The 23,278-nt window shown below is 45.9% G+C and overlaps 1 protein-coding gene across 1 annotated transcript; it reads left to right on the plus strand.

The window, feature by feature from the left end:
* The first annotated feature begins 1,730 nt into the window (after window positions 1-1,730).
* Window positions 1,731-21,518, plus strand: tspan31 (tetraspanin 31). Its single transcript, XM_070869658.1, has 6 exons — window positions 1,731-1,900; window positions 8,978-9,145; window positions 10,853-10,933; window positions 13,753-13,893; window positions 15,905-16,012; window positions 17,647-21,518. The coding sequence occupies exons 1-6, from the start codon at window positions 1,838-1,840 to the stop codon at window positions 17,719-17,721; spliced, it is 636 nt and encodes a 211-aa protein (XP_070725759.1). The 5' UTR covers window positions 1,731-1,837; the 3' UTR covers window positions 17,722-21,518.
* Window positions 21,519-23,278: the final 1,760 nt, after the last annotated feature.

Genomic DNA, 23,278 nt, shown 5'->3' on the forward strand with positions numbered 1-23,278 from the left:
TTTGAAAATCTAAATACACCACATCCATCGGTACACCTCTATCCACCATGCTCGTTATATCCTCAAAGAATTCCAGTAAATTAGTTAAACATGATTTCCCCTTTCTAACCCAGGGCACTGAGGTTAATTGTGGCACCGCGAGTGCAGCCCTGGCCAAGGCTGGCTGACTCAGCACAGACTGCGGATCCAACCTTCCTGCTCACAACTCGGCTACAGACTGCCGTGGCTCAGTGCGTGCCACTCTCGTCTTTGAGTCATGGAGGTTGTGGGTTCAAGTCCCACTCCAGGGACTTGAGCAAGTAAACCAGGCCAACACTCCAGCGCAGTACTGAGGGAGCGCCGCACTGTCGGGGGTTCAGTACTGAGGGAGCGCTGCACTGTCGGAGGGGCGGTACTGAGGGGGCGCCGCACTGTCGGAGGGGCGGTACTGAGGGAGCGCTGGAGGGGCAGTAACTGAGGGAGCGCCGCATTGTCGGAGGGGTGGTACTGAGGGAGTGCTGCACTGTCGGGGGTTCAGTACTGAGGGAGTGTCGGAGGGGCGGTACTGAGGGGGCGCCTCACTGTCGGAGGGGCGCTACTGAGGGAGCGCCGCACGGTCGGAGGGGCGGTACTGAGGGAGCGCCGCATTGTCAGAGGGGCGGTACTAAGGGAGTGCCGCACTGTTGGAGGGGCGGTACTGAGGGAGCGCCGCACTGTCGGAGGGGCAGTACTGAGGGAGTGCCGCACTGTCGGAGGGGCAGTACTGAGGGAGTGCCGCACTGTCGGAGGGGCAGTGCTGAGGGAGCGCCGCACTGTCGGAGGGGCGGTACTGAGGGAGCGCCGCACTGTCAGAGGGGCGGTACTGAGGGAGCGCCGCACTGTCGGTTTGACATTTAGAAGGGAGTGAGGGAGGAAGTGGTGTTGCAAAGCTTCAACCCCAGCAAGGGCTGAACTGCTTTCGGGGAGGGCAGAGCTGTGATAGAACAAGAATGGCCGGGGGGGTTTACTTGGCACTATCCGTTACATCACTTTTTAAAAAAACAGTATAAGAACATGAGAATTAGCAGCAGGATTCGGCCCCTCGAGCCTGCTCCGCCATTTAATAAGATCATGGCTGATCCATCGACCTCAACTTCATTTTCCTGCACTATCCCCATATCCCTCGATTCCCTTAATATCCAAAAATCTATCGAACTCGGCCTTGAATATACTCAAAGACTGAGCATCCACAGCCCTCTGGGGTAGAGAATTCCAGAGATTTACTACCCTCTGAGTGAAGATATTTCTCATCTCGGGCCTAAATTGGCAGAAAAACTAAATAAAATCAGAAAATACAGACAGCAGTTAGAAAAAAAAAGCTTAATGTTTGGGGCAGGCCCCATCATCATAGCTGAGTCATTTCAGTTAATGAAACCCTTATCAAAAATACTTCCCTTCGAAGACAACTTTATTTTGTCGTCTCAGCCACACCGTTTATTAAATGGCGAGTCGGTGGTGACGCAATCTCATCGTCCGACTGCAATTTGATTGACAGTCGGGCTGTCAAATGAGAAGCCAAGTCCCTCCAGGAACCGTGCCGCCACAAACCGTAACATCCGTCACTCCGCTTTTCAACCAATCAGCGAAGGACGTTGGATGTTAAGGCGGGACAAAGACAAAGTGTGTTGTTCGCCTGGCGTGATGGACAGAGGAGTGGGCCAATGGGGAGCGAGACTGGCCGGTGACGGTGCCAATCAGCGGCGGAGGGCGGGGCGTGGAGAAGCTGCGGGGCTGAGGTTGATAGCTGGGCCTTGAGGGGAAAGCGGCGGCTCGCTGAGTGAGTGAGTGAGAGAGATAGTGGACACGGACGGCGGCGACGATGGTTTGCGGCGGCTTTACCTGCTCGAAGAATGCACTCATCGCGTTAAATGTGGTGTACATAGTAAGTGGAGCGGGCCGGGGACTGAGGGTCGGCGCGGCCTCGCGGTGACTGAGGCCGCGGTTGTACCGAACAATCCCGGCCCGAGACTCGGAGCATGCGCAGCGCGCACCGGCGCAAAGCAGCTGACATGCCTCAACAACATGCATTTCCACAGCGCCTTACACAGCCTCAGGACGTCCCAAAGCGCTTTGCACCAAGTCCTTTTTGAAGGGCAGTCACTGTTGCAATATGGTGATCAATAAGGGCATCAGCGAGTGCCAGCATCGAATTAGAAGCTTGTTTTCCTATATGGGCCAGTGCTTTTGTTGTTTGGCTGCAATCTGCTGGAACCTTGTAAAAACACTGGTTAGGCCACAGCTGGAGTACTGCGTGCAGTTCTGGTCACCACATTACAGGAAAGATGTGATTGCTCTGGAGAGAGTACAGAGGAGATTTTTGAGGATGTTGCCTGGACTGGGGAATTTTAGCTATGAGAAAAGGCTGGTGTTTTCTTTGGAACAGAGGAGGCTGAGGGGAGACCTGATTGAGGTGTATAAAATTATGAGGGGCCTAGATAGAGTGGATAGGACGGACTTGTTTCCCTTGGCAGTGGGGTCAACAACCAGGGGGCATAGATTTAAAGTGGGAGGTGGTTGAGAGGGGATTTGAGGGGAAATGTTTTCACCCAGAGGGTGGTGGGGGTCTGGAACTCACTGCCTGAAAGGGTGGCAGAGGCAGAAACCCTCACCACATTTAAAAAGTACTTGGATGTGCACTTGAAGTGCCATAACCTGCAGGGTTACGAACCTGGAGCTGGAAAGTGGGATTAGGCTGGGTAGCTCTTGGTCGGCCGGCACAGACGCGATGGGCCAAAATGGCCTCCTTCCATGCTGTAAATTTCTATGATTCTATGATTTGATGCATTGCGTAGTTCCAGTTTCTGGCAATTTTAAAGAGAAAGAAACTTTTGTATCCTTTTGATTTACAACTCTGTTACGAGTCAACATGATGAGGTAGTTGGTGTCTTATCTTTTGACAGCCTGCATGGTTCAAAGGCTACACTGTTCTACAGCAGTAAAATCGTGTGTTTTTTTTATACTGAAACCTGGATCTTTGGACGGGTTGGCAAGTTTATTCACTGAGTCACTAGCTGAGAGCAGACGGGGCCTCGGTTTAACGTCTTATCTGAAAGACGGCACCTCCGACAGTGCAGCGCTCCCTCAACGCTGTACTGGAGTCAGCCTAGATTTCTGTGGTCAAGTTCCTAGAGTGGGACTTGAACCCACAACCTGCTGACACAGGTGAGTGTGCTACCCACTGAGCCACAGCTGACACTAAAGAAAGCTCTAGTCTGTATGCAGTTAGCTAGTCTCAACTGGGGCAGTGGGAGGTAAAAATCAGCTTCCTGTTGAAAGTTGAGATGTGGATACCAGGTGAGGGGTTGTGACTGTGATGTTTCCTGTGTCTGGACAGCTGATGCAACTATGCTAATGAGGCCTGGTGATAACACTGATGTGTGACCCTTGCCACTGAACCAAGACCTAGCTTGGTGGCTGGTGTGCAACGGCCACCCCACGTTAAAAAAAATCCATGCACAGGCATCTTCCACCCTTCACGATGTAGTTTGGGATCTGGAATATTAGGTCCTTCATTGAAGCCCCTGTGAACTCATCCCTTTTTGGCGTGGAAGCAAGTCATCCTCACGTCAAGGGACTGCCTATAATGATGATGTATAGGATGGTATGGTTGGGGCTTTGGAGGAACAAAGAGTACATTTGCATACATTTTAGTAAAACAGTTCCTGCTTCCAGTGATGCTAATGGTGTGCAAATAGTTAATGGTGGCTCCATTTGGCCTCCAGGCCTAACTGACATCTCCAGCCCCCAGTAGTTTAAGTTGAACTGTAGCTTTCTGAATGTGGTATTTGCAGTCTGTGTTAAAATAGAGTTCTGGATCTCCACCTTGCAATAGTACATAAAAAGGGAGGGGGATCTACTTCTGGAGCTTAAGATATTCTGATCTGATTCGTGTTCAAAAGAAAAGGTCTAGAGAGGTCAGTTTTTTTTTAAATGCGAGGGGTTTGAATGCAATACCTGACCACAGGACCAGCTTGTTGTGAGCCGCCTCTTGGCTGTTGGAGTCCTCGGCCAGGGCGAGCGAGGTGTGGGTGTAAGGTAGAACCAAGCTCAGGCATGTATTGTATCTCAGGGGCTCGCAGCCTGACGACACTTTCTGGACCAAGACCTAGCTCTGTCAAACCCGTGTGGTGGCTGGTGTGCAATGGCCACCCCACGTTAAAACAATCCACGCACAGACATCTTCCACCCTTCAGATGTAGTTCGGGTTCTTTCGAAACACCTGTGAATGCATCCTCTTTTTTTGGCGTGGAAGCAAGTCATCCTCGTTTCGAGGAACTGCTTATGATGAAAATAGAGAAGTTAAAAATAATTGGGAAACTGAGCTCTCTTGCATTCTGCTATTTGAGCCCTATAATTGCTGCTTTATGATGTCAGCCTATACCGATTATAGTATCTGTCCTCTAGTCTGCATATTGTTTTCAGCTTTTTGCATTTGGGCTAGGTCAAATGTTGGTTCAAATCCTTGTCTGCTATTCTGAAAGTGACAGCATAATGTTCAGACTGGTATTGATAACACCCTTGGAAAATTGAAAGACCTGGTCAGGGACAGACACCTCCCTTTCTGTGTTTGGGATTGTGGAATTGGATACGTGCAAAGATCTTTTTTTTTTCAAAACCAAGAGTTCTGTACCTTTGGATGTTGCCTGGACTGGAGAATTTTAGCTTGGAGGAAAGATTGGATAGACTGGGGTTGTTTTCCTTGGAACAGAGGAGGCTGAGGGGAGATTTCATTGAGGTGTATAAAATTATAAGGGGCCTGGATAGAATGGATAGGAAGGACCTATTTCCCTTAGCAGTGGGGTCAACAACCAGGGGGCATAGATTTAAAGTAATTGGGGGGAGGTTCAGAGGGGATTTGAGGATAAATTTCTTCACCCAGAGGGTGGTGGAGGTCTGGAACTCACTGCCTGAAAGGGTGGTAGAGGCAGGAACCCTCGCCACATTTAAGAAATACTTGGATGTGCACCTGAAGTGCTGTAACCTACAGGGCTACAGACCAAGAGCTGGAAAGTGGGATTAGGCTGGATAGCTCTTTGTCAGCCAGCGCGGACCAAATTGCCTCCTTCCGTGCTGTAAATTTCGAATGATTCTATGGAGATGTTCTGGTGGCTGTTATGATCTTGACGTGAACGGAAAGACTCAAGAGGTGGCATTTGGTGGTAAAGTCACTCCAAACATTTTGACTAACCCCTGTTGTGATTGCATCCTCTCGAGAGGAAGCTGTGGAGCATTGCAGCCGACTGCTTCCTTTTCACACCAAGCGGCTGCATAATTGCGTGAACATGACATAAGATGAGGAGAAACTTCTTCACTCAGAGAGTTGTTAACTTATGGAATTCACTGCCGCAGAGAGTTGTTGATGCCAGTTCATTGGATATATTCAAGAGGGAGTTAGATATGGCCCTTACGACTAAGGGGATCAAGGGGTATGGAGAGAAAGCAGGAAAGGGGTACTGAGGGAATGATCAGCCATGATCTTATTGAATGGCGGTGCAGGCTCAAAGGGCCGAATGGCCTACTCCTGCACCTATTTTCTATGTTTCTATGGCAGGGCTCGACACTCGAAAGTCAGGTTATCCGAATTTAGAATAGTTATGTCAGACTTGATCAATAGAATTGAGCAGTAAATGAGAGATGACTAGCAGATATAATATCAAATTGCTGCATTGCAAAGCACACGTCACAGACAATTGCCAGGATAAAATGGGTGACAATATTCGTGAATTAAACAGCATGAAAACCAGAGCATGGGACTCCTATTCATATCTCCTCTTTTGATCACTCTCCTTTTTTCTCTTTTGAGGAAAAACTGGATAAGCGCACGAGGGGGAAAAGAAGAAAGAAAGAAATACTTGCATTTATATAGCGCCTTTCACAACCACTGGACGTCTCAAAGCGCTTTACAGCCAATGAAGTACTTTTGGAATGTAGTCACTATTGTAATGTGGGAAACACGGCAGCCAGCGAGCGCACAGCAAGCTCCCACAAACAGCAATGTGATAATGATCAGATAATCTGTTTTTGTTGTTTTGATTGAGGGATAAATATTGGCCAGGACACCGGGGATAACTCTCCTGCTCCTCTTCGAAATAGTGCCACGGGATCTTTTACATCCACCTGAGAGGGCAGACGGGGCCTCGGTTTAATGTCTCATCCAAAAGACGGATGGAATAGAAGAATATGCTGATAGGGTGATTATGAAGAGGGGTGGGAGGAGGCTCGTGTGGAGCATAAACACCGGCACCAACCATGACTTCTGTACCCATGAAGACACCCTGGTGGCTTTTGTGATCTTGAAGAAACTAAAGGACTGATCGTGGGGCAAAATTATTCAGTGGTCTTAATATGTACACGAGCCATTTGACAAACGTGACCTGCTGTGATACCAGTATGAAGGGGACTGTCTTTGAATACTCCAGAACCAGTCTGAAGTCAGGCAAAGCATTTCTAACTGGCAACCGACATTCAAGTGGACTTAATACAAAAGCAAAATACCGCCGATGCTGGCACTCCAAAGCAGAAAATGTTGGAAATACTCAGCAGGTCAGGCAGCATCTATGGAGAGAGAAAGAGTTAACGTTTCAGGTCGAAAGGTCATTAACCTGAGACATTGGGCCAAAAGTTGCAGTCGGAGGCTTCACTCCGGCGGATGCCTCTGACCGAATATTTCTTTTTAAGAAAGCACTTGGTGGTCCCGGAGGGACGAACACTTCCGGTCCAAGACCTAGATGTGCAGCCCAACATATGGGCTCGCGCATCCCAGGAATGTAAGCGCATCCTGGGATCACATGGGCCTGGACCACCAGTCACAATGTAGTATTCTCATTCACAGTAATGGTGAGTTCCGTTTGTACGAGCTCCCATTACTATTAATGGGAATACCCCCGAAACACAAACACAAATAAAGAAAAAACACCTCGCATATTTAAAATTAATTGAAATTGAATTAAATGTTTTAGGGAAGAAAGCACTTTTTGAAAATGTTTTATTAAGGTTAAAAATAAATTTACCTTAATGGACAGGGTTTTTAATATAAAAATGAGTGATACAATTGAATTTTTCTATCTTTTAAAGCTCTTGCACTGGTAAAAGCAGGCTGTACGCCTACTTTTACCAGACATAAGAGTTTTAAGGACATTCGTTGGGCAAATCGCCCAAATCTCCGCCCGCGAAGACCCTTCTCCCGGGGATGCGTTGGAACTGTCAAAAGACATTTTGATAGATCGCAAGTGCCAGATTTCTGCACGTGCTTTGCGCACCTAAACCTGGAACTTGCGGGGTCTCTTTGGGCGCATGCGCACCCGCAGAGGCTGCAAATTCAGGGCCATTAACTCTGTTTCTGTCTCCACAGATGCTGCCCGACCAGCTGAGTATTTCCAGCGACTTCTGTTTTTATCCAAGTGGCATTATTGCATCGGAAGAGCATCAAAGTTTGGACAAATATCTAGGCTTTTTAGTACTTCTCTTAAGATAGACTTTACTCCGTCACGGTAACAACTACTTGCATTTTTATAGCGCCTTTTAAAATTGAAAAACCTCCCAAGGCGTGTTTGAGATGTAATTTGACAAAAATAGATGCTGAGCCAAAGGAATCGGGCTGAGCAAAGGCTCAGTGAAGGAGGTGAATTTTTAAAGAGGAGAGGGAGGTGGAGAGGCTCTTTTAAGAATAGAATTCCAGATTGTGGAGCCCAGGCAGCTGAAGGTACAGCCGCCAATGGTGGGATGGAGGGAGGGGGGGATGATAAGCCAGTTAGAGGAATGGAGAGTATGGAGGTGGGTGATTGTAGGGCTGGCGGAGGTTAGATAAGGACGAGCGAGGCCATAAAATGAAGCGATTTAAGCACTAGAATGCGAATGTTAAATGGGAGGCTGTGGGGGAATCAGGAACCCAATGTAGATCAGCAAGGGCAGATCGCCAGCTGCAGAAGAATTGTGAATGGAGGCCAAAGTCTAGGCAGTTGGGATTTAGTTGGCAGTTGTAAGTGACCTTGGGAGTTGGGGAGAGTTTTTTTTTCAGGGAGCGACACCAAGAGAATGTGGGTGGTGAGGGGTACAAAGAAGTGATCAGAGATGCCCTGTCCGTGATGAAGACCAAGCCAGTGGAGATGCCAAAGGCTGGGGGCAGTCGCGAATAAGGCTGGGAGAGTTTATATATTTATGTTGAGAGAAGTTTTGCAGAAAATAATCAGAAAAGGGCAGAAGGTCTATTTACTAATGAATGGCTACTTTTAGGATGGGTCTCTAATACATGCTAAAGCAACTCTAACATTGGTTAAGTTTGAATGTTATCTAACTACTTGTGAGGCATTAACCTTTGCCTAATCAGTTGATGCAATATGGTGATCTTTGATGTCTGCGGCTGTTTAGCCATGTAGCTGACAGTATGACTGGAGCAAGGGGTAGTATTTCTGCTTTGGTCTCAACAGTTTGCATTTGTACAGTGTCTTTAACATAAACGCCCCAAGGAGCCTCACAGGGTGACTGAAAAGCTTGGTAAAGGAACTACAGGACGCCTGATTCAACTGCACAAAATAGATTGACCACAATGTTGTTAAATATTAAAGGGGCCTGGGGCGACCTCCCTTAGTGCTTCAGTTCGAACTGGACGGTACAGACCAGAGAGATGTCTGATTGGTTTGCTGGTTCTGTGCTGAGTTGCTTGGGGCACCATAACTGGTCTTCGTGCCTTGGATTAGGGAGCTCTTGCTCCCAGTCCAGGGACCCCTGCTGAAAAGTGTTGTGTAGATGTCTGGTGGAACATGCTCAGCTATGATGCCACCCTCCCCTGGTTTGTCGACCTCACCAATGACTGCACTTCAAAAAGTTAGTCCTGGTTATAAAGTGCGCGAGGCATTTGATCCTCCCTCCTTTTTCCGTGTGCTAGAACTATTCCAAAGTAATGTGGATTGTCAATGGCTGGACTTGACGCTTATTCCCATTCTTTCGCTTTTCCATGCAGCTGGTCGGACTGTTACTTATCGGAGTAGCAGGATGGGGCAAAAGTTATGGGATTGTTTCCAGCATAAACGTCATCGGTGGAGTCATTGCCGTGGGAGTGTTCCTGCTTCTCATTGCTGTTGTCGGACTTATTGGGGCAGTCAATCACCATCAGGTCATGCTGTTCTTTGTATCCTTTCATTTGTTTCTTCAGTCTTCAAAAAAAAATCAGTACGACTCTTGTGGCCTATAGCGCGCTTTCTCCTTCTGTGTTGGTCTGGGGAACTCTCGCTCTCATTTTCTTTCCCCCCCCCCCCTCCCCTTCTCTACAGTAAGTTTCCTTGTTTCATTTGTAACCAAATAAGCTGGTGTCCTACTCCGAGGTCTTTGATGCTACTGTGAAACTGCCCACTGGAAGGTTAGTAAAAATGACCCATGGTGATTCTCTGACCTGTTTGGACATGCCTGGCCAGTGCACCGTGCTTCCCAGCAGAGCTGTGACTGCGATTAGGAGCGTAATCTTTGACTTCCTGTGACAAAAGGAAAATACAAAGATAATCCTCAAAGGGTAACTGAAAAGAATCATACTGAAGCTTGCGTTAAACCTGCCAAAGGAGGCTGCAGTTGTATTCAAATTGAAAATCGGGGCGATTACTTTGCCACCAGTAATCTCTAGCTCACTGATTGGAGCAGTCTTTGAGTCACATGCTGTGTTAATAAACTGAGAAGCAACTGTCATGTTTCTTAAACCCTTGTCGGAGACATTCTCTCAGTATTAAAGAACTGCCTGAAACAGAGCACGTCAGTGATGCTGTGGCTGCCATCCTAGTTTAGTTGTTAGGATTTTGGTGCCATGGAGGAGATGGGTGAAACATTCATACTGTACGCGATGCCCTTCCAACCTGTGTACTGAGAGTATTTTGAGCTGCACTGGTTGGGGCAGTTTGAGGTGATTGCCTGCACACTGGCTCAACGTTCATGTGTCTTTGTTAAAATGCAATTTTTCCTATAATGTATTGATACAATTACACTAAAACCCGGTGATAAAACTGCACCTATATTGATGATGGGGACATGTTTAAGGAACCAGTTTATCTAATGGAATGCATGAGCAGATATTAAATTGCCTGTAATATAAGAGGAAAAGGTTTTAAGGAAAGGACTCTGACGTCTGATGGGTGTACCACAGTTTCACTTCACTAAAGTCTCTTGTGCTGGCTAATAGATTGGGGCAGTGCCAATCCAGTTCTTGGGGAGCTTTAGTGTGTTTCTTAAGTTTGGGTTTAAGGCACATTGTTGGAACACGAGGGAAAGCCTTTGCTCTGCATTTAAAAAAAAAAAAAAAAAAAAAATTGTTCCTGGGATGTGGGAGTTGCTGGCAAGGCCGGCATTTATTGCCCATCCCTAATTGCCCCTTGAGAAGGTGGTGGTGAGCCGCCGCCTTGAACCGCTGCAGTCCGTGTGATGAAGGTGCTCCCACAGTGCTGTTAGGGAGGGAGTTCCAGGATTCTGACCCAGCGACGATGGAGGAACGGCCGATATATTTCCAAGTCAGGATGGTGTGTGACTTGGAGGGGAGCTTGGAGGTGGTGGTGTTCCCATGCGTCTGCTGCCCTTGTCCTTCTAGGGGGTAAAGGTCGCGGGTTTGGGAGGTGCTGCCGAATTTTAATCTGTGCTCTATCTTACCCGAGAGTGCTTGATGTAGACACAAGGCGAAAACAATAGACAATGTTCCAATTCACTTCATAAGCAGAAAATTTCATGCGCATGAAATATTAGAAATGGGCTTTGAGCATTTTTCTATATTCAAGGCATGAATGAGTCGTTCCACTGATAACCCGGATTTGATTTCTATTCATTCTCCCTCCTTGTTTCCTTGACTTTGCTTTCCCCTCAGTACATGGTTATTTTATTCCTGGTCTTCGTGATTCAGTTTGGAGTGTCCTGCTCATGCCTGGCGCTCAACCGAAGTCAACAGGTAAGTTTCACGTGCTACGTGTTACTACAAATGTGACGTGTGTTCTGGTCGCCCTTCGCGAAGGCCTGGCCTGTTGAGGCTGTGCAAATGATGAAATATAATGTAGGAAGCTCAGCAAGTCCAGGCATCAATCCCATGTGCCTACTGTTCATCCTAGAATATCCTATTCCCTCCCCCCCCCCCCCCCCCCCAGGAGTATGAACACAATGATCTATTTCCTACTTTTAATAACTGTTTTAAATGGACGGTGCTTTTTGGGATAAAGAAGTACTTTTTTTTTTCTTGATGTGGTCTAAGCACAACATTCAATGTTGACCTGAAGCGTTATCCCTCCCGTCCTCTCTCCAGATGCTGCCTGACTTGCTGAGTGTTTCCAGCATTTTCTGTTTTTACAGCATTCAATGTTGTTTTCTGACCCTTCCAATGATACTTTCCTGTCTGCATTTACAGCTAGATGGGTCTAAGTTTACACCCCATATACTGCAGAATATTTTGGAATAGAGACTGCCTGTGGGACCATTCCTTTTCTGTTCCCCCTCTTGAACTTCTTCCAGAAACTGAGTCCAAATTATGAGGAGAGATTACACAAACTAGGGTTGTATTCCCTGGAATTTAGATGGTGAAGGGGTGATCTGATTGAAGTTTATTAAGGGGAACGGCTAAGGGTAGACCGAGGGAAACTGTTCCCGCTGGTTGGGGAGTCTAGGACTAGGGGCATAATCTGAAAACAAGAGCCTGACCTTTCAGGAGTAAAATTAGGAAACACTTCTACACACAAAGGGTGGTAGAAGTTTGGAACTCCCGCAAACGGCAGTTGATGCTAGCTCAATTGTTGATTTTAAATTGGAGATTGATAGCTTTCTGTTAACCAAAGGGTATTAAGGGATATGGACCAAAGGCGGGTATCTGGAGTTAGGTCACAGATCTGACATGATTTCATTGAATGGCAGAACAGGCTCGAGGGGCTGAATGGCCTCCTCCTGTTCCTAATGTAACAGGCTCAATGGGCTGAATGGCCACCTCCTGTTCCTATGTAACATTGACTTTGAGCAATACTTTTCAGCAAGAGTCACTGGGAGATGTCAGAAACAAGAGCTAAGAAACCCCTTCTTAATCCAGAGACACAGGCCAGTTGTAGCACCCTTGCCTCTGCCCTGCCTGAGAGCAGCTAACTCGCAACATGCAAGAGATTAACCCAGAGACCTCCCTCGTGTGGCTCAGGACTGGGTGATGATCTAATGTGATTATTTAATGTAAGGGGAGAAAATGTGACATTGCAGATCTCCATTCAAATGAATGGCACCATTCACATGAAAGCATTATAACTTGCACCTAATCTGTGAGTGAATTTTACTCATTTGTTGTCTGAATATTCAAACCTTGCAATGCATCTATGCAGGCAGGCTTATTTGGTACTAAGTCACTAAAATTGTAACCTTGGTTAACTAAACGTAAATATTGAATTCATCTTTACACGTTACAGGTACTCGAAATGACAATGGATGTCACTTGAGTCTATAACTGATTCCATTCCCCCGCTTTGTTTATCACTGATTTAATCGCAATGAGCCCCGCTTTGACTTGCTAATCAATTCTTTTGCCCTGCTCGTCTAAGACTCTCGAATGCCCCCGTCTTTTTTAATGTAAATGACTCCTTCATTTATTGCGAAAATTGGATGAAATGCTCTCTTTATAACCTCTCTTTGTACAGGTCCCAAAGGCAGTCATACAAGATCTATTGTAAGAATACAGGCACTTGCCAATTGAACATTTTTGGGCAGATTTCACCCCTTTTGGACGCGAGCCGTTGTTAAGTACAGTATAAAAAATTACTGAGCAATACGTTTGAAACCTGATGGACATGGACAGAGAGAATTCTTCAGTAAAGAAGAACTGTGACCAAAACAGGAAACTTCTCAGCACTGTGATACATCACAGTGGGCCCCTATGCACACTTCACGTTGCTGTTACTCATTTACGCGGAAAAAAACCCCACTTTTTTTTTAAGCAAAAGATGTGGTGAGACCGATGAAATGCTGATCAGAGTTGGAACTTGCTTATTTTAAAGGTGGGAAATTCGCAGAGCAATCCTTTCACCACTACTGAAGAATGGATCCTCTGTGCCACACGGCGTGTTAGACAGTCTACCCTTCATGTGTAGGGCCGGAGTTGGAATCCAACCCAGACTGATGGGGATCTTGGCAAAAGTTATTAATGGAAGTGGGGGCAGTATGTACCAGTCTCTCTCTAGCACACACAGGGTGGATTCTTTTTAAAGGAGGGTGACTATATACATAAACTGGTTAAGTTGTTTTTAGTGGTGTTGATTGGAGGAGGAGTGTTTGCCAGGGCACTAGGAGAATTCTGTACTTTTCTTCCATTAGTGCCATGGGATCTCTAAAGTTCACCTCCCAACAACATAGCACTCCCTCAGTCCTGCACTGGCATGTCAGCCTAGATGAATTAGCTCAAAGTCCTGGTTTGGAGCGCAGAGATAAAGCACTTGCTCTCTAGCTCTGCCCTCCTGATTCTCCAACAGGAGTGAGAACTCGAAATTGAGCAGTGGCCATGCTGTAAATGCACAAAGCCCCATATTTCCCCCGAAAAGCTGGCTGGGCATTTGTGAAAAGCACTCCTTTACTGCTCCAACACTTCGCTCTTGAACTGAAGTCCAAACTTCGTAGCTAACCTTGTTGATAATCCACACCACGCACTCCAAACGACGCTACATTTAGGATCACAAGCATGGTAAACTACTGAAATGACCTGTATTGGAAGTCGGTATGCTGTGTGTCACTGATTTGTTTTTTGTTGCCTAGGAACATCTGCTAAAGTTGACCTGGAACAGAATGTCAAATGGAACCAGACAAGATCTAGAGACCCAGCTGAATTGCTGTGGATTTATGAATGATACAGAGAATAGTGCCACCTATGAGATTGATTATTCAATGTGTAAAACAGTAAGTACATTCTCTTGTTGGATCATTGACGTTGTATAAATGCATGCAATAATCAAAGCAAGAGTTCCCTGGACAGCATTAAAGAGTAATATCCGGGACTAGTCATGGTATGTACTTGCTCCATAGACATTCCAGGAAATGTACCCCACCAATGAATTTGTTGTCAGAAGTACTGATTTTGAGCTCATATTCCACTTGAGTCAAAACTTGAAATTAAAAAAAAATTGGACACTATTGCAGTTTGGGGATGGGTACAGGTTTCAGCCACATCTCACTCTTTTGTCGTGGTGGAGAAGGGAGGGAAGGTTGGAGAGGTGAATCATCCTTGGGGCAATCCCTGGTGACCCGACCCTGAGGTATTGATGCTGGCCTGGGAGCAGATATTGAGCCAAATGGACAAAAAGAGGGTATTAAAGTTCCCCAAATCCCTCCCTAGCTCTTCTATGTAAATCTCCACCCTTGTGCTATTCAATGAAACATAGAAAATAGGTGCAGGAGTAGGCCATTCGGCCCTTCGAGCCTGCACCACCATTCAATAAGATCATGGCTGATCATTCCCTCAGTACCCCTTTCCTGCTTTCTCTCCATACCCCTTGATCCCCTTAGCCGTAAGGGCCATATCTAACTCCCTCTTGAATATATCCAATGAGCTGGCATCAACAACTCTCTGCGGCAGGGAATTCCACAGGTTAACAACTCTGAGTGAAGAAGTTTCTCCTCATCTCAGTCCTAAATGGCCTACCCCTTATCCTAAGACTGTGTCCCCTGGTTCTGGACTTCCCCAACATCAGGAACATTCTACCCGCATCTAACCTGTCCCATCCCGTCAGAATCTTATGTTTCTATGAGATCCCCTCTCATCCTTCTAAACTCCAGTGAATAAAGGCCCAGTTGATCCAGTCTCTCCTCATGTCAGACCTGCCATCCCGAGAATCAGTCTGGTAAACCTTCGCTGCACTCCCTCAATAGCAAGAACGTCCTTCCTCAGATTAGGAGACCAAAACTGAACACAATATTCCAGGTGAGGTCTCACCAAGGCCCTGTACAACTGCAGTAAGACCTCCCTGCTCCTATACTCAAATCCTCTAGCTATGAAGGCCAACATACCATTTGCCGCCTTCACCGCCTGCTGTACCTGTATGGCAACTTTCAAAGACTGACGAACCATGACACCCAGGTCTCGTTGCACCTCCCCTTTTCCTAATCTGCTGCCATTCAGATAATATTTTGTCTTTGCGTTTTTGCCCCCAAAGTGGATAACCTCACATTTATCCACATTATACTGCATCTGTCATGAAGTGCCCACAGACCAAATATCACGGAGGTAGAAAGTTGATGTTTGAAAGGAATCCTCTGTCGTTATTCAACAACAACAACAACTTGTATTTATACAGCGTCTTTAACATAGTGAAATGTCCCGAGGCGCTTCATAGGAATATTTAAAAAATTTGACACTGAGTCGCATAAGTAGAAATTAGTGCAGGTGACCAAAAGCTTAGTCAAAGACGTTTTTAAGGAGCATCTTGAAGGAGGCAGAGAGGTTTAGGGAGGGAGTTCCAGAGCTTGGGGCCCGGGCAACAGAAGGCACGGCCACCGATGGTTGAGTGATTATAATCAGGGATGCTCAGGAGGGCAGAATTGGAGGAGCGCAGACATCTTGGGAGGGGGCTGGAGGAGGTTACAGAGATAGGGAGGGGCGAGGCCATGGAGGGATTTGAAAATAAGAATTTTGAGTTGCTTAACCGGGAGCCAATGTAGATCAGCGAGCACAGGGGTGATGGGTGACCGGGATTTGGTGAGATTTAGGACACGGGCTGCCGAGTTTTGGATCGCCTCTAGTTTACAGAGGGTAGAATGCAACAAATGCAACGTTCAGAAACAATTGTAATCAGTGCAAAGATGTTGCCTTATTAAGAGTGTGTGCGTGCGTAATCCTTGTTGCCTGGTGCTCGTGTTTAAGCTTGCCTTTTAAATGCTGTGCGTCTGACTTTCTGTTTTTTTTTTTTGACAGGCCTGCAAACAAAGCCGTTGTGAAACTTGTGGGAATGTCATGCTGACGCATGCTGGCGAGGCGCTGAGGATCCTGGGCGGGGTGGGACTTTTCTTCAGCTTCACTGAGGTGAGCTTTGTTGTGTTGTACGGTAATGGTGGACTCACCTCTTCCAAAAACGTCTTGCCATTGTAGTTCTCTGTTCTCGGTGTGAAATCCCAATGCTCGCAAGTGCTGGATAGGGCCACGAGCAATCCCGTCTTGGGCCATCTTGGTTTTTTTTCAGATGGGTTTTCTCTCTTTTTAAAATATAAACGAGATGCTGAAAATCTGGTTCTCTTGACATTTTCCACTTGTTTCATGATGTGAGGCATTAATGAAGATTTTTAATTCATAAATTGTCCTTTGTATATCTGCATCACTAGTCGTTTCATAGTGTGTGGTCTCCTAATTTTTTGGTGATTGGTCATACGAGCAAACCGGGCTCATACGATCAATAGAACAACAACTTGTATTTATATAGCGCCTTTAACGTAGTAAACGTCCCAAGGCGCTTCACAGGAGTGTTTTAAGACAAAACGAATAAATTTGACACCGAGCCACTTAAGAAATTACGGCATATAACCAAAAGCTTGGACAAAGAGGTCGGTTTTAAGGAGCGTCTTAAGAGAGGCAGAGAGGTTTAGGCAGGGAGTTCCAGACCTTAGGGCCCAGGCAACAGAAGGCACGGCCACCAATGGTGGAGCGATTATAATCAGGGATGCTCAGGAGGGCAGAATTTGAGGAGCGCAGATATCTCGGGAGTTGTGAGGCTGGAGGAGATTACAGAGGTAGGGAAAGGGCGAGGCCATGGACGGATTTGTAAACGAGGATGAGAATTTTGAAATCGGCGTTGCTTAACCGGGAGCCAATGTAGGTCAGTGAGCACAGGGGGTGATGGGTGAGCGGGACTTGGTGCGAGTTAGGACACGGGGCAGCCGAGTTTTTGGATCACCTCAAGTTTACATCGGGTAGACTGTGGGAGGCCAGCCAGGAATGTGTTGGAATAGTCAAGTGCAAAACGAAAAGCAATCCTGGCCAGGTGGAAATTGGCAACACAGAGAGTGGGGTGGCAGGGACTGAGAGGCACCCCTCAACCCAAGCAATAATGATAGCGGGCAAGTAAGTAGCACCAGTCGCGGATGAATGCCTGACCCAGACCTTGGAGCAGGGCTGTGGTAAGCATTGGAAATGGTGCTGCAAAACCTAACCTTGAGCAATGCCATGGAAGATCTACATAAAGAGGAATCTTGAGTGGCTGCAGGAAGTGAGAAATGCAGCATTTACTAATCCAATTCCCTCGGTAATTGACGGCAATTTAGAAAGTAAAATTGTGACTTAACCAGCTGCAATCTTCGAAACCCTTAACAACCGTGGCACCACTGCTGGATGCCTGGACAGTCAGTTTCTGCACAGAGCTATTCATGAAATTCACAAGAAATACCCTGGAATGATTCCAATGGTATAATATCCTCTCATTTCAAGGTCGAGATGATTGTTTAGTGTCTGCAGTTTATGATGTGAACCTATTGATCAGATTACGGTCATATAATTGCTCTGGGTTGTCCGTTCTTTGTGTATTCCGATGTTGATATTCCGGGTTTTTTAATGTGCACGAGTGTTATGTAATGACTTACCAGTGTGAGGACGAATGGAAGGGGGATGAAAAAACATATATGCGTATGCTGTTCTTCATTTTCATGTTTTTTCTTTTCCACCCTCAGATTCTTGGAGTTTGGCTCGCTGTGCGATTCAGGAACCAGAAGGACCCTCGAGCAAATCCTAGTGCCTTTTTGTAGAACCCTCCTGCCCTCTTTCTCCTCCTCCCCCCCCCCCCCCCCCCCTTTCTCTGCACTCTCATGACCGTTGTATCCTAGCTGCTAGTCAAAAATTACCTTTCCCAGGGATTATTTTCATCCAAACTCACATGGGTACGTAAGGCAGAAGAAGAATGTCCGTTTACCTTCACTAATGCATGATGGGACGGAGCAAACCGGCCAGGCAGCAAGGATGATCCCGATGCCACAGCCAATGAGACACGGTGACGTTTTGGGGCTGCGCTAACTCGACCCTCCGTCCCTGATGTGAAGTCCCTGGTTATGTGGCTGTACTCGAGTGTAAGAACCAGAACTTGAAAAATATGTGAAAAAAGTGTTGAAATAATAATTTGAGAACTTAGTCCAGAGCTTGCTGTTTCTTCCTGATGTACAGTTTGATATGCCAGACGAATATTGCATAATTCCAGCTATTATTAATGTTCGGCCAGTTTTTAGGCTTGCTTAATGGAGGGGGGAGAATTGAGAGGGGGAGAAATTCAGTGTGTCCTCCCTTTTTAAAATAAATGTTTTAATTGATTTGAAAGAGCCTTTTTATTGTACAGATAACTTTTACAGGGAACACTTGTCACAATCACAACTTGATGGTAACTTCAAAGCTTTTAATTTGCAATTGGGGGAGGGGGGAAGATCAGCAGGACCCAGCCGTATTGATTTCGAACTCTCCATGCAAGTACAGCTTCAGCCCTGCTGCTGTTGTGGTGATGAAGGTATTGGCGCACGGGACCCATTTCTTTGGCGACATGTTTGTCAGTCAAAAGCAGCAGCTAACCTTCCATCGTATCCATGTACGCTCTGGGCGGTGCCTGGCGCAAGGGACGAGCCTGGCATTCTGGTCAGCCTCTGAGTCGCACTTCTCCAACTTGCCTGTGGAACAGTCGCGGGTTTGTAGCTCCACTCAATCTGGCAACTGCAAGTGAGCAGAATGGCTTTGAATTGGCGGGAGGTGTAGAGAGAGAGAGAGAGAGAAAGAATAAATACGAAGAGTTAAAAGATTTTTTTTTCAAGTCCTGGTTCAAGCTAGCTGTCCTAATGTCTCATGTCCCATCTTCCAACTATCTAGCTTCAGTGTTTAAAAGTATAGTTATGCCGATACTACTGAATTGTGACTAATGTACCATAATATTTTGTTCTGATTTTGCCTTTCTCCCTAATTGATGATGAAGGGAGCATTCTAAAGATGTATGGAGCCATATTTTGATTTTATCCGTGTATCCTAGATCACGACATGCCGATAGTTGAGGCGACACTGCCTTTTTTTTCCCTGTTGTACAGCAGTATGTTCGATGTAGAACTAGCTAAAGCCCTGTCTTGCTCTGCAGCAGCATTGAGCAAATCAGTTGCTTGTAACTTCAATAACACTTCTGCAAGGAGGCAGTTGGGTGTTTGCTATAGTTTTATTTTGTATGCTTTTTCAGGGTTGTTCTAGAGTACAGAAGGCCCCCTTTATCAGGCTGACTTTTAGGATGTTGGAATGCAAAGGGATGGGAGGAATATCCTTTCTCGAGCTGTGAACAAAGTGCAGTATCAGTATTATCGGGGCCTGACATTGTAAGTTAATAGAGCTAATAATTGTGACCACCCTGGCTGGGGAAACATGTGCTGGCTTCACCTCTCTGTGAATGATGTGCCACCACTTTGTGTGGCCCACATGCAAAAGTACAAACGCCAAACTACCGCTAATCTGACCCCCTTCAATTAATGCAGGTAATCCTGTTTCTGGGTCTGCTTTCATTCATTGTATTGTTTTAATCCGCCGAATGGTCTCCTGTGTCGTAATTTTCTATGATTAACAAAGAAAGAGAAGGACCTCAGTGAATGGTTTCAATGTTCTCCGGGAGACCGATCAGGGGGGAATTCTGTCGGTTTTGGACAGTGATTGCTCACTCGTTCATGCAGAAATGACCGTGGCCTCTTGAGGGTTATCAGTGAAGTGAAAAGGCAGCCCAGCGATTGACCTTTTAACAGCTACTGCGACGGGAGTGTGATCTCCCGCGGTGTGCCCGCATGTTGCCAACCCAAACTGACCCGTTCAAACCTGGTTGGTTGTTGGCGGCGAGAATTCATTGTCACCATGAGGAGGAGGTGATTCCATGCAACCTTGTGCCTGAACTGGTTATAGCCTACGACTTGTATAAGCCAGAGCCACCTCCCAGGATTGGTGTACAGTGCCACTCTGACTTGCTGTTCAGGAAGTGCCCAGTGACTTATTGCCAAGGTCTCCAATATTCATTACAGTTGAGTGGAAGAATGTTAAATCCTCGTTTATTTTGCTTGTGTGTACATGAACTTTTCCAGTAGTGTAGTAGTAGTTATGTTACTGAACGAGCAATCCGAAAACTTGGGACTAATCATCTCACCATGGCAGTTCGAAAATCTGAATTCAGCTGTTTTTTTAAAAAGCCAGCATCAGTAAAAGTGACATGAAGCTATCCGATTGTCCAAAAAAAAAACCCCAACTGGTTCACGAATGTCCTTTATGGGAAGGAAAGCTGTCTTTACCAATGTTCCCTCTAATTTTTTTTGGGGGGGGCCATGCAGCTTCTTAAACGACTGCACAGCCCATTCACAAATCAGCCCATTCACAAATCGCCGCATGCACGATTTGTTTGCATTTAAAAGCCGGTGAGCCGGCTATGCGGGCGCTTCAGACCACAAGTTTAAAGGCAGCCGTGGTCTGGGCCTATATGTGACTCCAGTCCCACATCAACGTAGTCGACTCTTGACTGCCCTCTACAGTAGCCGAGCGAGCCACGTCAAAAGTGCTACATGCAGCAGTTTAAGACGGCTCACCACCATCGAGGGCAACCAGGGATGGTCGCTCAATCATCCCGAGAATGAATTTTGAAAAAAAATATTGGCTCCAAATGAGTCAAACTTGCAATAATTGTTAATCCTTCACTGAGGCTGGAGTGCTCAAATTGCCTTGTCTAAATGCTCCTGTGTATTCTGTACTGCTTTAGTAATCAAATTATACATTGTTAAATGATTGAACAGTTCACACACGATTGTCGGAAGGAATATTGCCTGATATGAAGAGTGATCTGCTGGTGTGTGATCTGTTGAATATTCATCATATGCTTCTAAGTTAATTTTTTATATACATGTATTTTTAAGGCTATTGAAACATTTTTAGCCAAAAGTGAAGCTGCCTTTTTTTTTTGAGGGAAGAGGTATTAGCTCAAGACACAAATGTACACTGGTAAGGAACTGAAAAATACACCCCATAGGGCTGGGCTGTCTGTGTCTTGGTGGTTATCCATTTTTTTTTTAATTGAGGTTTAGAAATCTGTGGGTCAGGCAATCACGTGGCACTTTGCAAGGGCAACACACTGGGTGTGAGACAGTCCTGTGTATTTTTAATTTAAAGCACCCAGCCTCTGGCAGGGGCAAGTAGCCATTGGAGAGAATCCAACACAGGATGTAAAGGAGATGGTTAATAAGACAGCAAGCACTGAATGAAACATTTTAATTTGGACATACTTTAAAACGTTTGTTGCGAAGAACTTGTGATGATACCAACATCGTTTTCAGAAAGACTGTCCGATTCTGGGGACAGCCCCTGTGTATTTTAACTGATCGTGGAAAACTAATAAGCCCTGAAGGAAACTTGGGCAGATTCTTATGTGAAAGGTTTGGCTGTAATTATTCCAGCATAATCTGGATTTTAAAAGATTCAGACCACCAAGTAAATTACATCAAAATGTTTCATTGTATAAAATGCAAACCTGCAATAAATGCTTTACTAATTCGTGAACAAACACCTTTTTCTTGTCAATACTTTGTAGTATTAGAGTGTCAGTTGTGGCTCAGTGGGTAGCACCCTCGCCTCTGGGTCAGAAGGGTTGTGGGTTCAAGTCCCACTCCACAGAATTGAGCACAAAAATCTGGGCCGACATTCCAGTGCTGAGGGAGCTCCGCACTGTCGGAGGGGCAGTACTGAGGGAGCACCGCACTGTCGCAGATGTCGTCCTTCAGATGATACGTTAAACTGAGGCATCGTCTGCTCTCTCAGGTGGACGTAAAAGATCCCAGGACACTATTTCAAAGAAGTGTATGGGGAGTTCTCCCTGAGGGTTAAATATTGGCCAGGATACCAATCAACAGCACAAAAACAGATTATCTGGTCACTATCACATTGCTGTTTGTGGGAGCTTGCTGTGTGCAAGTTGGCTGCTGCATTTCCTACATTACAACAGTGACTGCACTTCAAAAAGTGCCTCATTGACTGGAAAGTGCTTTGGGACGTCCGGCAGTTGTGAAAGGCACTATAGAAATATAAGTCTTTTAGTTCTTTCATTAGGCCGTCAGAAACCTTGAGAGGTGCAATGAGCCTGATAGTGGCATCACCATGGCGTGTGGGGAATCTGAAGTATGAATCCAGAATCCAGAATCCACTGAGTTCTTTATCTCGACTGTGTTGCTGTGGGGAAGTGACCAATAAAGCCTGGAATCGTCCCTAGGGAGTGAGTGTTTGATGCACTTCCCGCTAACTGCTTCCCATTGAGAGGGGAAAGGCCATGAGAACTGCTCGTAGTTCATGGAGAGTTGGCAAGGAGCAAATTCAGGGCGTCTTGCCATTAAATAGAAAACAAGGTTATTTTAACCTCCGAAATGTAGTAACAAACTCGAAGAACTACGTGTGCTCGAACTTCGAAAGGCAAATAAAAATATTAACTGAGTTAATCTTGCCAAGAATGTCAACGGGATTATTTTGAATTGGTGTAAAGGACTCCACTCTTTGGAGAATTTTCAGTGTCAGCTTGGTAAAATACCAAGTTAAGGTGTATGGCACACTGTCATGCAACCATACGGTGCCACAGGCTGATGCTAATTTAGTGTTTGACTTAGTGTAGCAGTCTCTGAGCTCGACCAGCCCATGGTGGATGAGCAGAAAGTGGAGGCTTCATATTCGCCCTTAAGAAATCCCCACAGCAGATGTTTTTCCATGCTCCCACATCCAAACACTGTGAACAAAGACTGGTGTTCACACTGGAAGCAGGCAACTATGTGTATGTGCAACAGAATGCAGGACCCATGTATTAGCTGAGCAATCATTGCAAATGTGTTTGTTTCAGCTCAAAACAAAATATTCCTTGGGCAGAAATTAAAAATTCATGTAAATAGTAACTGCTTCTTTTCCCCACACGCAGACACCAGGGTAAATAAATTTCAAAACACTGGCTGCACCTCTCCTTCCCCCTCCATTTTATCCCACTGCAGGGACTTGAGCATATGTATCGAGGCTGACACACACTAGTGAAGACAAATATACCGGTAGGTCCTTTGCAGTCAGAAGCAGGCAAATTTATAATGGGGAACAAAGAAATGGCAGACCAATTGAACAAATACTTTGGTTCTGTCTTCACTAAGGAAGACACAAATAACCTTCCGGAAATACTCTAACGAGAAGGAGGAACTAAAGGAAATCCTTATTAGTCAGCAAATTGTGTTAGGAAAATTGATGGGATTGAAAGCCAATAAATCCCCAGGGCCTGATAGTCTGCATCCCAGAGTACTT

Source organism: Pristiophorus japonicus, chromosome X (assembly GCF_044704955.1).
Source record: "Pristiophorus japonicus isolate sPriJap1 chromosome X, sPriJap1.hap1, whole genome shotgun sequence".
Taxonomy (NCBI): domain Eukaryota; kingdom Metazoa; phylum Chordata; class Chondrichthyes; family Pristiophoridae; genus Pristiophorus; species Pristiophorus japonicus.

What these genes read in the sequence shown, in the direction of transcription:
- tspan31 (XM_070869658.1), top strand. Translation starts at nt 1,838, where the DNA reads ATGGTTTGCGGCGGCTTTACCTGCTCGAAGAATGCACTCATCGCGTTA. An exon ending in ATCAGGTCATGCTGTTCTTT is followed by an intron (nt 9,146 to 10,852) that starts GTATCCTTTCAT and finishes CTTTCCCCTCAG; the next exon opens with TACATGGTTATTTTATTCCT. An exon ending in CGCTCAACCGAAGTCAACAG is followed by an intron (nt 10,934 to 13,752) that starts GTAAGTTTCACG and finishes TTTGTTGCCTAG; the next exon opens with GAACATCTGCTAAAGTTGAC.